The 19,117-nt window shown below is 32.4% G+C and overlaps 1 protein-coding gene across 2 annotated transcripts in view; it reads right to left on the reverse strand.

Moving 5' to 3' along the window:
• The window catches only part of LOC119831242 (glutamate receptor-interacting protein 1), a 181,604-nt gene that overhangs the window by 126,085 nt on the left and 36,402 nt on the right, over nucleotides 1-19,117 (reverse strand). For both annotated transcript variants that reach the window (XM_038354534.1, XM_038354533.1), the window contains exon 2: nucleotides 129-285. In XM_038354534.1, the coding sequence (XP_038210462.1) occupies nucleotides 129-231 (103 nt within the window). In that variant the 5' untranslated portion in view covers nucleotides 232-285. The remainder of the gene's footprint in view (nucleotides 1-128; nucleotides 286-19,117) is intronic.

Here is a 19,117-nt window from a genome sequence, read left to right on the forward strand (position 1 = left end):
ATATATATATATATATATATATATATATATGTACACAAACTTGTTCTCAATGACCTCACATCGTCTCTCGTTTTATTTTATATATTATACTCATAACGCTCAAAAAAACAAAGCAGAACATGACATACCGTCCAGCTCATAGCCCTGCCCGCCCCACTGCGGCAGTTCATGTGGGTAGCCCTTGGAGTCCGTTTTGCCGATCGAAATCTTGAGGCTCTTCCACAACTTCATTTTGTCTCCTCACTTCACCATGACGTAACACTCGCACCTCACTTCATAGTACATCTGAAAAGAACAGAAACTTCAGGTTATGATATCTACTAAGAGAGCAAGAAAATTCAAGTAAGGATATCTAAGAGAGCATTTGTTAGATCGCTTGTTCAATATTCATAAGATAAGGAATATATCTGCATTATATGACACATTTTTTATCAAAAACCAGTAAAAGAGGAGATGCCACACACTCGGTGATAGATGATCATAGGCAATCGTAATATAATTGTAATTCTTTGTGATTCATTGTGATTCTTTTGTCGACCTTGGTGGTGCATACTCTTTTTTAGAATTTATTCATATTGTGAACAGATGTAAATAACAATGCTGGTAAGCTGTTTAAAATTTTAGTAGTCTTGGGCAGGAAAATGTGAGCGCACGTTTAATTAAGAGTGAAGAAACATTTTCTTTATTTTTAAAGGTCAACCAGTCTCTGTCGCAATTGTTAGAATAAGAAAATAACTATATGGTTGGAGTGATGCACGTCGTATGAATCGTGGCTTACGAGTTTTATAAATTTATTTTGTTTTATAATCTGTAATGTTGGTATCCTAGTATAATAATGTTTTAATAACCAACATTACCGCATATCACATACCTATTTGTAATAACTCATTGGCGGAATATTTATAATTAGAGACCATAATTAAATACCTCCAATAGCAAAATATTTTCTGTTAGGGCTATATATTAAATAGCGATTAATTATTTCGCTCAATGAGAATGTGAATATTGAATATCAAGTAAAGCACAAACATATTACAAGGCTCAAATTAAGTCAAAGAGGTCTTCATTAAATAGCTATTCAAGGCAACAAACTAAATTGATGACTTGATCTATTATTGTAGTCAAGCAAAGTATTGTATTTAATTTTTAATTTTCTTTTCTATATTATAAATCCATACTTAAAAATGTAAGCTACAAGTAGATAAACTCCATCGTCGTCCAATTGGTTATAAGTAAAAATATTTGCAGACTGAATTAATAATAAGATTAGGAGCTCTGAAAAATCTTTCTCTCAGAAACGATGCTCAAAAATAGCAAATCGAATATCAGCAATCCGGTTACGATAAAAATTCTGATTCCATTATCCTTACATTAAATTGCTCAAAGATATTACACAGTACATAAGGCAGCATTTCAAAATAATACGCCTTAACTAAGGCATGGTTAATTCAACAGTATTACGAGTATTGAAGCGTGTCAGATGCAATTCATAGAAACAAGTGACCTGTAACGAGAGGAAGTTACTTTGAAATGATTTTGTGACTTCAATGTAGTGAATTAAAATGATGCAGAGGAACGTTGCGCATATCTTGAGCTTGGCTTGTGAAATATATTTAGAGGCAGGATTTTTATGTATGAAAATATTTTGTGGGAAGTTTCACTTGACATTTTTTTTACGATTTGTAATCTATTCTAGGTTTGTATATCACAATATGGCTTCTTGTCTTCAATGCTCGAAGGTTGTTTTTGGCTTGGCGCTTGCTAGTAATATTTTGATAGTAGTACAGTTAAATGCATTGATAAATAGATTCTTTCTTTAAGTAGAAGAACTATGAGTATACATAAAATGGTGGATATCTATGTGTTTTTGGTTGACTGGTAGGCGATCATCACCACCCAGTTTTCAGAATTAGTGCCTCTGCAAAAGTTCACGTGAATACAACGCTAGACGTCTAAAATTTGTTAACAATCGCGTCGATCATTACTTACTCTCACGTCATAAAAAATAAGTATAAAATCATAACGTGTAAAGTCCATTCAATTGATGTTAATAAGGAAATAGAGAACCGCCGTGGCGCCGCGCAAAAAGCGACCGGGACGCAATATTGTTAACAAGAAACAAATGGCATATGTCATCGGATAGTCTGACAGCGACTTGAGTTCATTTATATCGCTGACGGCTCCCATTACCGATCAAAAGGCTGTAAATATGAGCACGGAACGCGATGACATGCCAAAACTATCTGAATTGGTGTGCGAACGGTTGAGTCGCTGCGATCCAATCGAATACGATTAAATCTGAACTAAACTGCTCGTATGAAGAGGAAACTTTTGTTTTTAGATGAATGATTGTAATGAAACTGGTGGAGCAATTCAAAAATTCTTTCACCATTAGAAAGCTGCATTTTTACTGAGGTTTGAGAGATAAACTATATATATACCGAAGGTGGGGGGGACCAAGTACATAATATGTAAACCTATTCAGATGTATAGAAAAGCTGTATATAAGGTAGAACAGATTAAAGGTATGTTATGGCATGAATCATGATGCTAGGCTTCCATACAATTTATTCTTGTCATTTATAGCGAAATTCTCGATTAATTTAATTTCGTAAGTACTGAAAGTATTCATTAATACTGTCTGTATCCCTATGATACCATCGAGTATACTTGATGAGAGTGTTTGGTAGGGGAGATACGATAGGCGTAACGACGTTGTTTTAAATCATATTTACCGGCGCAAATGGTGACATAATATAACATTTATTTTATGAAACGGTATGTATATTTATAGAAGTACCTCAACTTTCCCATTTTAATAAAGGATCAATATATTATTTTATTTCTATGATTTTATGTTTTCACAGTTGAATATTCATAATATAATTTTCTTCTACGTATTCATTACCGACGTTTCTGGGAGGGATCCTATGGCAATGTTACATATTATATGAGGATTATGTGATGATTGAGCAATGGACAAAAATTCCCTATCAAATTCAAAAAGAATCATGGCAATTGGTAAAAAAACCCTAGACTTATCAAATAACAAAGCCGAAAAACGATCTAGTTGAGAACTTCCTTTTGGGACGCCGGTGGAGAACCGAAGAAATTATAAAAGCACCTTCTAGGCAAACGTTCATGTAACATTCAGCCTTAGTATGGCGTCAATCAAATCACTTAGCTGAATCATCTTCCAGAACAAACAAAGATACAAGCTAGCACTACAAGTTGTCAGTTATATATATATATATATACACTCACACATTCATTTCCATCAATGTTACGATTTAAAATAAGAAATGGCACCCGAAATTATGTCATACTAGCTGCGCCCAGCGGTTTCACCCGCGTAAGTCTGTATCGCGTAGGAATATCAATGTTGCCTATATTCTAGTTGACCAGCTATCTACGTACCAAATTTCATTGCAATCGGTTCAGTAAATTTGCTTGAAAGAGCAATAAACACACACACACATCCTTACAAACTTTCGCATTTATAGTATTAGTAGTCTTATATAAACATGGTTCTTATTTTTTTGTTATAGAAAAGGAATCGACCACCACAGCCCATGAAACCTCCTTCAAGGCTCTACGCTCCTGCAAATGCATTGTCAAATATACAGAGTAAGGAATAAAAAGATAATTGATTGAATATTTACAATTTTTAATTATCCTTAATGCAGGCAAAGTTGCCGGTAACAGCTAGGCAATAATATTAAAAAAAAATATATATTTCGTATTAGAAAAGCAGATTAAGGGATCTTAATTACTTTGTTGGATTTTTTTCGCTTTGATTTGGTTAATAGCTCTTCAAAACTTGACAACCTAACAACATCTACCCAGGTGCATCCAGGGCGAATAGCTAGTTAATAATATAACCATACGACGACTCTGCTATTGTATGTGAATTGAATAATACAATGTGAATAAATTTAAGAAGTGCCAAATGACACAACAAATCTTCACAAATTTAACAAAGTGTGAGAAATCCCGAATTTGCATTTTAATAATCTGTGCTGAGGTAAAAAAGTTATAATTGCTCGCAAAACAAATTAAAAACTTAGCAAACGCTGAACAATTTGTAACTTCATCCGTTTTAAAGTGCTCGTAAAAATTTAGTCACTAATTTTACTCTATTTAAGACAAATTCAAGGCCATATAATCAGTTTTCTTTTTTTTTGAAAACATTAACACTAATGTTAATGTTTTCAAAAAAAAAAATAAAATATACACATATTAATCAATTATTTTTTCAATTAAAATAAGTATTATAAAATGACCCCGTCTGCTAAATATTAGAATTAGACTAAATTTAAAAAGAACCACGGGGCTAACACCAGGCTAGAAAGAGGAATCATACAAAATCAGTTCACCTGGTAAAAAGTTATTACGTAACAAACACAAAAAATACAGTAAAATGGATAACCTCCTTTTTCGCAGACGGTTGACAAAAATATTATACACATAAGTAGAGGCGATGAAAAAAAAAAACTTAAAACATGTTGTTTGTTAGTTCATTATCTTAATATATATTACGTGTCACGTTATCCGCGGCGGACTCCTAAACTACACAACCGATTTTAATAAACTTTGCATACCGTGTACAGTTTGATTGAACTTAAAATATAGGATAGCTTATATTATTTCAATTACGATTAAAGACTACCCGGGTGGAGCCGGGGCGTGTATCTAGTTTTATTATATATTTATTTAATATAAATGTATTCGATGCAGGAGACGATTTTAAACTGACAGCGTAATGTATTTAAAATATATGAGCATTTATTAATAAGTTTTTCATTCACCATGTATTCGTATAAACCGGAAAATGTTTATTTAATCAAGTGACATCGGACAATTTAATGTTTATTTGTTTTTTAATAATAATATCGGTCCAACAGTTCCTGAATTAGCACGTTCAAAAAAACTGTTCAGATTTATAGTTTGGGCACATATCTAATATATAAAATTCTCGTGTCACAGTTTTCGTTGGCATACTCCTCCAAAACGGCTTGACCGATTTTGATGAAATTTTTTGCAGGTCTGAGAATCGACCAAAATTTATTTTTCACACACCTAAATGATAAGAGCAAGGCATAACAACGTTTGCCGGGTGTAGCTATTCTTAATATATAAAAATCCATTGTCATGATGTATGTTCCCAATGAACTCTTCACCAACTCAACCGATTTTGATGAAATTTGGCATTTTATGTGTAATCTGGTCCAACTTAAGATATAGGATAGTTTTTATTTCGATTAATTATCCCAATAATTTAATATCTTAATATTTTTAATTATGACTCGGCCACAGCAACGTGTGGCCGGGTATGCTAGTTAATATTATATATGTTAAAGGTTAAAGGTTATTGAAGTATTAATACAGCACAATAAATAAATCAAACAACGTAAATGCATTGTTAAACATAGAATTATTAATATCCATTTTGAAGCACATCAGTGAGTTTTATCATAATTTATGCGGTATTCGAAGGAACGGCGACACATTTGTATAAGGATTATTGGATTTATTTACTCCGAGACAAATGTATGGGCTTATTTCTCGAATGTTCGATGTTTTAAATTAATATATTCATAGCTCTCTGCATAATCTTCAAATACTACAAGAAAGGTCTTCTTTTGTTTGTGTTTTCAGACGGTTTTGGTTGAATAGGTCTTAACTATATATATTAATAACTTTTGATAAATTTAATAATTCGTAGGACACCGGCCGTAGCCTGCAATATAAAGATAGGCAGGCAATCTATGGCCGATATATTATGACTACAATTTTAAGATATGCATTATAAATCATTTTGATTCATTATATTTATTTAAAAGGATTTCAACTTATATAACACATTTTGTATTATGTATACCTTCTATAATTATATAAAGTTAATTTTTTTGTGTTCTATATATATATATAGTAAACTGCAATATATAATATGTTATTTATATTAACTATCAGAAGGGTAAGAGTAGGACTGAAACTTGCTATTTAAAGCTAATAAGCTCATTGTTTTAATGTTCTTTAGATAAATCCGTTTTTTCGATTCGAAACGCTTCATTTGTTTAGTCAATTTTCTTTTTTATGAAAACTGATATATTCATTTTAATTAATAAACTATATTACACCACTTTGGCCAAGTTTTTTCTGTAAGTCAAAACTATCCAAACATATATCTTCATAAACTTTCGCATTAAAGCAGTAGACGGTGAAACCCATGTGAAGTCAGCTAGTTATGTATATATCAGTTGCTTCAGACACGATGAGCAAACTTTAATCTCCCAACTTATAAACTAAATTTGAACTATATCATAAGCGAATAAAGTGAGTTTTCATGTAACAAATCTAACTTTAAGAAGATAATTGCGATTCGTCGTTCCTTTAAATGAATCATCCTGGATCAGTGCCAGAGGTTTTTTTCTTCAAATGTTGTTTGAAACAAAAATTTATAAATCCGCATTTGTGTGGAGGAAGTGTGTATTCTCTATGTTTTCGTGATTTACCTCTTTTTGGGGAAATTTGTATAAACTGAATCCTTCGCACAAGAAGTATTCAACCGTGGTAGTATTAAATGGTGAAACAAACAAACACAGATTCAATATACTCGATTAAGTATAAATAAAAACATATTGGATATGCGGGAATAAATGTCACATTCATTCTTAAAAGTGTCTTATTCTTATTATAAGCAACTTTTATGACGTAATATTTAAGGCAGCAAATATATTATTTATTGCTATAAAATAACACGACCTCTCATTGTTGAATGGTCACCAATTATAACACTCTCTCGTCAGCAGAATCTTAAAATATCGGATCACTTACACTGGGTAACCCCCACTCGATCACGTAGCTAACGGTTAGGCATTAAAATATATTTCTTTACACAAAATTTACAGTGGAAGCTTTTTCGTATAATAGGTCTTGACTCAATAATTGGGCATAAATTGTTGACTAATTTACGACTGTAAGAGAATATACTATCGTTATAGAAATTACACGCCACATACCAATAGAGTTGTTGTCCTGTTATGTCTTCGTTTGTTTATTTGACCGAGTTAATCTTAGGAACTACATAACTTCTTTCACCATTGGATACGTACGTGATTACAGAGTGTATAAGGCTATATTTGAATCACGGATGAAGCCGGGGCGGACCACTAGCGGTCTAGTAAATAATAACCAAGCCTGTTTTAAAATTCGTAGAAGTACTTTGTACATTATCTTTGGTTAATAGAAATTGATATTTTAATACCACCCACATTCATTGTAAGGGCAATGTGATTTCTTCCAGAAAACTTACAAGTGTTACATGGAATATTTCATTTATTTTGGCTTCAGTCCTTAAGTTAACCTGTTCTAGATTTATTCTTAGTATCCATCATTTTATTTGAATGTTAATAGGTACATGTATTTTTAATTGAGTTCTATCATAAAGTTATTGGATTACAAATCTTTATATAATTATTACTAATCTTGTTTGTTTATCAAAGAAAAATATTACAAGTCAAATCAAATTGGACATGATCGGGCTGTTTTTTATCCTACTTCAATAATATAATCTGCTATGTATATCCCTGTTCTACATTCTAGGCTTATATTATCTCATTTAGCGTGTAATGAGAACAAATCATACCTTTCTTTCTTTTCCTTTCTTGAATCGTGTCCATAATAGATAACACTTGTGAAATCGTGCAATGAGTGACACCCCATTATGTCAGTATAAAGTTCACGTGTCGATAATATCACCCTAAACTCATCCATCAGCGATCATATTTTTGTCACGTCCTTCTCAAATTTTAATTAGATTTGAAGAACCCCCGCGTCGCCGTATTTTGGGGTGTAAGGAGTATTATTATTATTGATGACTTCGAAACTTCATAAGAAAAATATGTTAGACATGGGGAAAATTTTCGTTGATTTGATTTGATTTTATTTCGGAATCGTAAATTCAGCGGGATCAAAGTTTGTACATCGCGTTATTTTTTTTCTCTTCAAACATTTCAAATATTCATAACTTTCTTACTTCTATTTACTTCTATTGCTTTAAAAGATTATGAATCGTATCACTTAATTATTACTGTTGCATTGTTTTTTTTGATACAATTTACCATGTTCAGAATACACAACACTGTTGAGTAGTTAATTTATTGCACATTATTACTAGAAATTATAATACTTTAATGAAGTTTTTCAATTTGAGAAATATTCGTCGTCGTCGTTTCAGCCGTGGAACGTCCACTGCCAGACTAAGGCCACCTTCAAAGATTTCCCGCTCGATTGGTCACCGGCGGTCGGCATCCAGCGATTCCCTGCTACTTAAACCAGTTTGTCTTTTATTAGTCTAACCACCTTGTGGGAGGTCGATCCACACTTCGTCGCCCGGTACGTGGTCTCCATTCCTGATCTTTTCTACCCCAACGACCATTGTTTCGACAGGCTATGTGTCCAGCATTGCCACTTCACAAGAAAATATTATATTTTAATTATTTCCTTTCATCCTTTGCTTCTTTGAGTCTTGTTTTTTTGAGTTTATACTCACAACACAATATATTGAAAATGTTCAAAACTTCGCCACCGCTTATAGAAAAATATTAAAATACGTATTTGCAGATACCTACTATATAATATGTCTACTACTACTACGATAATGATACCACTTTCATATTTGTATATATATTTATTCTGAATCTTAAATACGTAGTGTATTTCAGCATTCGAGCAAATTCCACATTCGTAAAAGATCATGTTGCATTTTCTACGGTAGGCTTTATAAACTTTTAAATGAACAATTAAAATAAATAACTACGTAATAACAACATATTAATATAAATTTATAGAATAACTTTAATACATTATTTCGTTCTGATATCCAATCACAGAATCCTATCGTAAATTGAGTATTGAGCAACAAATTACAACAGTTTACGAATAAAATATAAAGCCATACTGAAAATTAGGTAGTAGAAAATGTGCAAAATACAATTATCGAGCTTCCACTCGCTTCCACTGCAGGGAACTGCGCAATAACAATTGGCTAGCGCTCGTTATACAGTAACTTGGTTACAAATTGACTTTGTTAAGCGATTTAGCTTTATTTTAAATGTTTATTATATTAGTTTGCTAGTGGGTGTCCTGGTTGTTATTGGTATGATGATATGGAATTGTTTTTTAGAACGGTTAGGCTTCAGTTTTAGCAACAGATAGAAAATATTCTAATATTATTTCATCATCTCCTCATTTTATATTTTATATCTCTGGTTGACTAACAATCAACATTTTATAATTTAAATATAAAAATATAATTTTATATATTAATTATAATTTTATTTTCATTTATTTATTTATAATGCTTTATTGTACAAACTTAGAAAGAAACAATAAGAACACAGGAAACAGAAAAAAAGACATTTTATTATTATGTTATCATTTTAAAAAAACACAATGAAATAAAAAAGTAAATCAAATAAAAAATACGATTGTCTTGAAGACATCATTTAGCGTTATGTAGATGTCTATGTTGTATATTTATCATCCCGAAATCCTGTTTTCTATTAAGAAGAACAAAATTAACATAAAAAACCTAAATCAGACAAAGGCTCAACTAAAATATATTTATTCTGGCAATAAATATCGAAGAGAAGAATGAAGATAAACGTAAGTCTAACAAAGTTTGGGTTTTTCTTTCCTTTCTATACGCCTACACTATATTCTTAGAAAACTAAATATACATTACTAGTGATATTATATGCTTTGTTCATATTTCAGTCACTGCTTATACAGAATAAGCTAATATCTGATGAGGAATGACAAAGAAATTTCGTATGTTTTCATTATATTTCTTCATACCGTTGAAATCACAGTCATATAATTTGTTTATGTTTCACATACACTGGAGGTCGAAAGCAGGTCATTGGTTTATTTGGTCACTAGCAACTTAATATTTCTTAGGATTGCACGCTTAGAGAAATGAGCACTCTGAAGACAATGGAAGTTACAAAGCAATGAATAATTCTAAGAACAGAACTCCGAATATTGGTTTAACTAACACGGATTAACCAGACTAATGGATCGGAACGATCAGTACCCCACATCTCGTCTCAATTGATACCGGGGGTCAATTGCATGTAGGGTTGTCTCTTGCAACAATACTGCATACATTTTGACGTGTCAGGACGCCCGCTCAAAAGCGACAATACTAATAGTGCGTAGTTTCGTAGTTAGAGTTGTATGTTTTCTTAATTAAAAGAACTATATACATATAACATCTTTAAATTTGAATCGTTAAAACTGCAAGATTAAAAAAAATTTGCATAGTCATTTTGTTAAGTATTGTGACGTACGTAGACTTCGCAGAACCGGCATAAAATAAGTCACTAAATAAGAAGCAGAATATATTAGATTTAGAGCAAAACTGACAACCCTAATTGAACAAACGACATAACACAATCTTATAAAAACACGCATACGATAATAGCCTTTATTGTTACGCCGTAAAATGCATTTTACTGACAATAATTTTCAAATGTGTGACGCTTTATGGTTAGATGCATACGAAATGGTTTAGTGGATACGTGTGCATAGGATATTCTATTTTCAGCGATAGCCATAAGGTTGGATTTCATTTGTTTATATTATCAGTAATTGTTAATATCTTTTTGTTAAATACATCAATTCGTTGGGATATAACTTTATTATGAAGACATAATCGTTAAAGGGTCTTAATTTTATAGTGTCAAGGGGCGAGTTAAATTGTGAGCGTGTATAATTTTAATCGAGACACAATAGCATAAACTTTATAACAATAGTTATGGCTTTATTAGCGAGTATACCCGCAGCTTCTCATATTATATCTTTTAGTATTTTATTATTATAGTATTGTTATTTTTTTTTGTATTTATGGCTTTGAATATAATTTAGGGTTCTGTACCCAAAGACTAAAACAGGACCCGATTGCTAAGACTTTCCTGCTTGTCTATCTTTTAATCTATCCATCCGTTTGTAATCAGATAGTTAGATATTTGAAACTTCAAGAAATGATGTACTTCTAATACCGTTATTAGAACAAATTATATAAAAATGGGGATAAGCAACGGCTAGAACGGTCATTAATGGGATGGGTATTTGTTTTTTGGAGATTCTCTTATTTTTATTTGTATGGAACCCTTACTGTTACGAGTGCTACTCGCACTTGAATGATTTAAAAAAACAAAATTTACAATAACTTTTCAATAAAAAATTTTCTTTATTTACTTACGTCTCTTATAACTCAATTTGACACAAATATACTTACATGTTTAGATTTAAAATTAAAGAACAGAATAAAAATTCAGACACCCAAAATCACCATTCACGTTTATAAGCGGATAGACCTAAATCATGTCATTGAAATGTCTATTGAAATCTGAAGCTACATGAACCTTGCATCTACAGCTTCACCTAAGTGCAAATAACTCGTATATAAATAGACGCAGATGCGATCAGTCACCGCGAACATCCGGACAAAAAGTTTACCGCGCGTTATATAGCGGCGTGCTCCTGGGATCTATTTTTGGTCCCAATTTGTTAGATGGCATTAATCATGGTGGTGGAGTAACATTCCTGGAATATGGCAGACGTTTTTTTCTGGTTTTTTACATTCGGTGTTGATGAGTTTTTGACGTCGGCCTCACAAGCTGGATTCAGGTGGAATTATGTAATAAAATTCTTGTCTACTGATAATATACATTTTGTGATTTTAGATTTTTGTTAGATTCTAAATTTAGATAATGTTTTCTGTTTTGACAGTGGCATTTTTATACATCACTAACTGTGACCCGCGGTTGAAACCGCGTAAGTCCGTATCCCGTAGGAATATCGGTATAAAAAGTGCCTATGTGTTATTTCAGTTGTCCAGCTATCTACGAAGCAAAATAGTATTATTATTCACCAATAGATGTCAGGAAAAAAAACACGAATAAAACACGAATATGACATTTTCTAAAAAAAATTCCTAGCTAGATCGATTTATCGCCCCCGAAACCCCCTATATACTAAATTTCATGAAAATCGTTGGAGCCGATTCCGAGATTCCAATTATATAATATATATACAAGAATTGCTCGTTTAAAGGTATAAGATTCAAAGTTCTTATAAAATATTGAAACTGATTAGTAAAATATTTTCTGAATAAAAACTCTGAAAATTTTAAACGCACGATCAAATTAAGGAAGTCAAATAAGTACCATTAATGTATAAGCATACTGTAACAATGGACTACTAACTTTTCAGATTAAAATTCAAATTTCTTAAAATAGTATCATTTATAAGAATCATACGTATTTTATTAAGCACATACAAACATGACAATGTTAATGAACAACAAACACACAGCAAAGATCTTCTCATAGCAAAACTCAGTCACGCGTAGACAGAAAAATTTGCATTCGTAGCAAAACCTTTTCAAGAAATGTTATGAAGGATATAATAAATCACAAAGATCTAAGCTTTGAAGTTGATTCGATCGTTGAACTGTGAAAAGGCAAACACGACGCGTGATGGAAATATCAAATGTTGTATTTTATTGTGGATAACCCATTTTTAAACCCGATACTGCTGTCTGCAAACGTAATAACGATTCAACTACATTTTTATGGACTAAAATATTGCAATCGAATTTAGTTTTATAGTTTTGGTATTCTATAGAAATCTTTAAACGGATTTGTGTAATTACATTTCCTATTTATATATTTGGTCGTAATTTTAAAGTCATTCTTACGTAGAATGAGGCGAATTTAATGTCAGTTTGATATTGTGTTAATACCCAAGACGGACTTATATCTAATGTATATTAAGAGTTATTCCATAATACAATACGGTTGCATCGTCATATAGCAAATTGAAACAACAATAAAATGACGTATTAACGGAAGAAACTTTATGGCATACTAGCTGCGCCCGCGGTTTCACCCGCGTAATATGGTAATGCCTATACGGTATAACAGTTGTCCAGCTATCTACGTACTAAATTCATTGCAATCGGTTCAGTAGTTTTTGCGTGAAAGAGCAACAAAGGCACACACATCCTTACAAACTTTCGCATTTATAATATTAGTAAGATTTGGTGCATTAAGATTTTTTTTTCATGATACAAAACATATTGTGTAAGACTAAACGTGTATATTAAGTCCTCACAAACCGAACCGGTTGAACGGAACCGGAGGTAGTAGTAACTGCTGACGTCCATCCACAATTAATGCCTATATCCCGTTAGTATCATTGTAACATCCAATGTCTTTCCATTTCATTCCAATTACGGCGCTCTCATCTATCTCAAACAATCCCTATTCATCCCCAATTACAAGTGTAATTCGTCCGTCACATTCTATTCCTAGTCGTATCTCCGGGGACATCGGAGACAAAGCGCCTCGTCTCTGCATACTTCCAGATTCGTGCAAATTGCTCGCTTCTGGTCCGTTGACGCATTAATATATAATCACTCCGTAGTTTATTTGTGCTTCTATGACGTTATATAAAGCATGTTCTTTTAAATGGACTTTCCTTGTTTGCCAAGATAAAAAAAAACATAATAGAAACACTTCTTGAACTGGAAAAATTTAACATCTTTAGTACTTCATATAATTTGACAAAATTAGGCAACCTCGTAAAATTTTATATAAAAACCATAAAATATTATAGCAAAGCTATAAAATATTACACTTGTCAGATGTGAAGAAAGTTATAATTTGAATATATTTCGAAAACATTTCGGTGAGAATTTAAAGCTTGTCGCTTAAAGTGTTGTGTGAACTGAACTTAACTCATTAAACAATTTCCGAAATTTCATAAATATATTGGCAAGGCAGGGAAAAGCCAGATCTGCCACAAATAGCAAAGAAGCCAATTTGGCTTTATACTTTTTATCCGGCTAGCGGGGTACGTCGTAAATTCTTAATCCGGACAAATTGCCGGCACGTTGTCCGACCCGATATTGGACCGGATGAAACCCGGGTATACACTTCATTTGTTTTGATACATAACCTTTGAATATGTGGCGCACAACTGATGCCGTTTCAGTTCATTTCAGCAATGAAAACATTATTATTTTTTGCGGTTTATGGTAGGTAGTATTGGTTTTTATAATTTGTCTGCCTTTTAAAACGAAATGTTTTCATATGTTATTTTATGAGAAATCATAACGATCTTTTAGAATATATAACTTATTTTACGTAACAAAAAGTAAAAAATATGATTTTCAATATTTTCCACATTACTCTACAAACATTGTTGTATAGAAAATATACCAGGGAATTAAAGATCTTTTTTTATAATGTTTCAACCCAGACAAAATCCAACAATAATCAAGCATCAAAAACTACCAATCACTATAATCAGAACAACAGCGCCCATAAAAATGTTCAAACTAAATTACAACTTCATTTAAATAAACTGCAAACATCTGAACATTGGAAAAGCTTCGGAAACAAGGTTGCAACGCTTCTGGTGAGCAATGAATTTTAAGTTCTGCGCAATAAAGTTGATATTCAATTGCAGGAAATCTTGTCACAGTCTGTTGACGGTCATGCTTCAACTATTTTAGTGTCCACAGCGTTCCTTATATGACACACAATGATCGTGTCGGTTGCACACGCTGATTTTAGTAGGAGCTTATGCGGCATTCTCACAAGGTTTTAGTATACTTATGCTATTTGGTAAGCTTTTGAACAAATGTTAGGCAATTATCATTGCAAAATAATTCGCTATTATTGTACAAATAGTATGCATGAAGTTGTTATTACAACGTTTTTAAATGATGTTTACAAGAAGTTGCAACGCTGTTTTTGCATCTTCTCTGATATGTTTAAAATATATTATTCAAGTTGTAGCTTAGTCTGCATTTATTACATAAAGAAGCTCTAATAGGCTTCTTTTAATAATATGAATAAGCTCATTGAATAGTATTTTCTTGTGTTTGATTTCACGCGAGTATTATCCAATTAAAATTTAAAAACTTTTTAACGATTTATTCATTATATTAATAACCCGACATTTCGAACACTTTACAGCGAGCGTGGTCACGGGGAGACTCGACTCGACTCTTTTTAATTTCTAAGCTTATTAAAATTATATGTGCAAACTGAACTGTGCTATTTCCTAACTAATATAATATTTAGAATTAATAGTTCAAACCAATTTTAAACATATCCATGTAGGTGTTTACTCCACTTATATAAACATAGGTTGTTTTATTTCAATACAAATACGTTTTATTATTTTCAAAGCTTTGGAATATTATCGTTAACTTCGATAATAAAGAAAAATAAAAGATTCAATTGGCTTATAAAGGCAGCATCTTGTTTGCCTTATTTTCTATTCGTAGTGATTGAGTCAATAGAAATACGGTAAAGAATAATTGTGAGCAAAGAGATAGCCCGTGGTTATTTTTGCTTTTTTTAAATGTTAGTTTAAGATTATTGACATACTAGCTGCACCCCGCGGTTTCACCTGTGTAAGTCCGTATCCCGTAGGAATATCGGGATAAAAAATTGCCTATGTGTTATATCAGTTGTCCAGCTATCTATGTACCAAATTTCATTGCAATCGGTTCAGCAGTTTTTGCGTGAAAGACACACTCATCCTTAAAAACTTTCGCATTTAATTATTAGTAGACTAGTAGGAGGATAGGATTATAATTAATATTAATTAAAGTAGGAATGTATCCTACTATTATGATTGAAGTCTTTACTATATACTTGTACTAACATATCTTAAACAAATATTGATTATACGTCTTCCGTGTGGTTACGGAGCGATTTCGTGATATGATTTTAATATATGGAGATGATTGGAAGTCAAGATAGTGATACAAGCTATTTTAACCGAAGTCAATCATCTCATTCCAATGGGAATAAGGGAGAAACTGCGGGTAACATATAGTAGGTCAATTTTTGTCAAATTTAAGCTTTTTACATAATGGATATGTGTAGTCGAAGAGGAAGTCCAATATAAATGAATGAGTTTAGGGTCTATCGAAATCTTTGACCATTTCGAGCGATGGATAGATGTTGTGTGGTGACCTCATGATTATTTCTCACACGTAACATTTTATATACAAGTACACAAGTAAAGAGTCTTAAAAAATCTAGTCATTGTTTATTTAATTTGTTTAAACCGGAGATTTATCTACTGGTAACTTATGCTGGAGCAAATAAGAAAGACGCCTAATACCTAAACACAAAGATATTCTAGGTATGAAGTCATAATTCGCAAAAAACAGCCTCCACCTTTGACCGACAACCGGACAGTCGGAAAAGTCTAGTGTCTGTGATTGTAGAGCGAATGTCATCTTTCATGGGACACTTCGTGCGCACACTTGTCCTCAAAGCGACATATTTACGCGTGAGGTGTCACGTCAAATAAATCCAGAAACTTCGAAAGGTGAGCCCACGACTAGCGTCCTGTACTTTATTTACGCGGTTGTAGGTTCAAGCAATATGATAAGTTGCTAACATTAATAGCCCAATTTTTTCGTTAAGTTAATCTTGCGCACTAGATAGTAATTTGTGTATGAGGAATAGATTTAAACATAGAACAATATTTGATGTACATTATTACTGCTGCTCTTATATTAGTGTATAAGTTGTTTGGAAATCAATAAAATAAAATAAAAATAAATAAATTAACGAACTTATCTGAAGTGATGTTCTATTGTAATTATATGGCAGTTTTGGTCCAAGAAGTTATATCACTCCACATGCGGGGGATGGAATAGGTACTGCATAGTTAATTAGAACATATTGGATCAAGTTTGTCGTAATTTATAAGTAACTAGACGCTAGCCCCGGTTCCGCTCGTAAATCAAGTTTCCTCTTTTATCTCAAGGGAGCGACCGTTTAGTAGATTCAGCCTGATTGAGGGACAAACATCCTAACAAACAAACTTTCGCATTTATAATATTAGTAATTAACAATAATAAAGTCTACTAGAGCATCGCAGTAGTAGTAGCGATAGATCTTACGAAAAACACAACGCCGGGGAAATTATATGGTGGTAAATATCCAATCATCCAGATGGCGTGGACGATAACTATCTGTAACTAGCTGCGTCTCGCATTTTCACCTACTTAAATGACTATTTTTTTTAATAAATACTCATTTATTATTAGGGTATGACTCTATATTTATTTGTATGTATGTTTAGATATTATTTTGATATTTACCGCCTCCTTGGTTCAGTTGTTAACGCGTGAGCGTAGAACCGAGGGGTCCTGGGTTCAGTTCCCGGTGGGGACGCACAAAAAAAAAGTCCCGTCTGGCAGGACACAGAAGGCTGATCACCTACTTGTCCGTAAAGAAAATGCGACCAGTGAAACAGATGTACATCATCTGCCCCATACCCCACTAGGGGACACGGGACTTCACTCCTTTTTACTTAATAGATATTATCATTTATTTCCTTTCTTATTTCCAGCAACATTATTTTAAGTTAAATAAATCAAAAATTTATTAAAAACATAATCTACTTAGTTTATAATGAAATTAAATTAAAGTCCCTAGGTCACAAATTCCTTTATTCAAAGGAAATAAAACCCTTGTTAAGTTGATGGACATTTTGATATAATTAAATTTAATCCAATTATGATTTTATATTTGAAACTAGCTTTCCGCCCGTGGCTTTGCCCGCGTTACCAATGTCACTCTTTAGCCTTCGTCCATATACAGATAAATAAATCATGGCACAAAATCGCTCCGTTCCGACGTGAAAGAAAAACAAACAAAACTCTTGCGTTAATATCTAAGGTTTTATAGAAACTATATAATATACTAGCTGCACCCCACGGTTTCACCCGCATAAGTCAGTATCCCGTAGGAATATTGGGATACAAAGTTGCCTTTATATTATTCTAGTTGTCCAGCTATCTACGCACCAAATTTCATTGTAATCGGTTCTGTAGTTTCTGCGCGAAAGAGTAACAAACATACACACATCCCTACAAACTTTCGCTTATAATATTAGTAGGATAGTAGGATAGGATAGGATAGTGGGAAGTCGGATATAATATTAGTAGGATAGAATCATTGCCTTGGAAGTGAATAGTCTTACTAATTAAAATTACTAGCTGTTTCACCAGGCATTCCTCGCAAACACATCCACAGATAAAAATGCTAACCTCCAACTTCTTACCTTTTATATAATTGGAAAAGCAACTTAAAGTTTTTAATTTCTAAATGTATAATACTCGCGTAAAATCAAACACAAGAAAAAAAAATTTAACATCAAAAAAAAATTTAAACATCACTTTTAAAGATTAAGTTAAACGGGACCTTGTTACTTAGACTTTATTGTCCATCTGTCTGTATGTCTATCCATCTGTCTATCGCCATATCACATAAATCTTGACCGGTTTTTTATTGTAAATAATCACTACAAAGTATGAAACAAAGTCACTTTCTCTGTCTGTGAATTTGTATGCTTAAATCTTTAAAACTTCGCAATGGATTTTGATGGCGTTTTTTTAATACATAGAGATCACTCTTCCAGGAGGGTAATATGTAATAAAATCTATAAAACTACTCCCAATTTAACGCAATAGAAGCCGCGGGCAAAAGCTTGTATTAGTCATTTAATTTGTTTGTAGTTTCACAATTTATACCAGTTAATTACCATAAGTAATATGCCATTTTTTGAGTTTTACAATTTATCCCAGTACATTAATCCGTACCTTATCACAACTTCACGTGTGGCTCGCAGTTAAAGTAGGACACATTCAGTGAAACATTGGTTTTAAAACTTTATATACCCGCAAAACTTTGCGTCAATGCACTTCAGTAGATTGTGACAATTACCTGGAGAGATAAACTTCAAGGTAAACTTGTACGATGACTGGTGGTAAATTAAATGAAAAGCAGGTTTTCCTTGTGTTTTTTTTAAGATAAAATTAATTCATTTCTACAAAAAATGGTCAGCGATGTATCATGGGGGTAGGTACGACTTTAATTCGTTGATTTATTCTTCTTGTACTAAATGTCAGTACAATTATTACTCTTAGGATTTTTTCTTGTGTTTGATTTTACGCGAGTATTATACATTTGGAAATTAAAAACTTTTTAACGGATTTTAAACGCGA

The sequence above is a fragment of the Zerene cesonia genome, chromosome 13 (assembly GCF_012273895.1).
Source record: "Zerene cesonia ecotype Mississippi chromosome 13, Zerene_cesonia_1.1, whole genome shotgun sequence".
NCBI classification, from domain to species: domain Eukaryota; kingdom Metazoa; phylum Arthropoda; class Insecta; order Lepidoptera; family Pieridae; genus Zerene; species Zerene cesonia.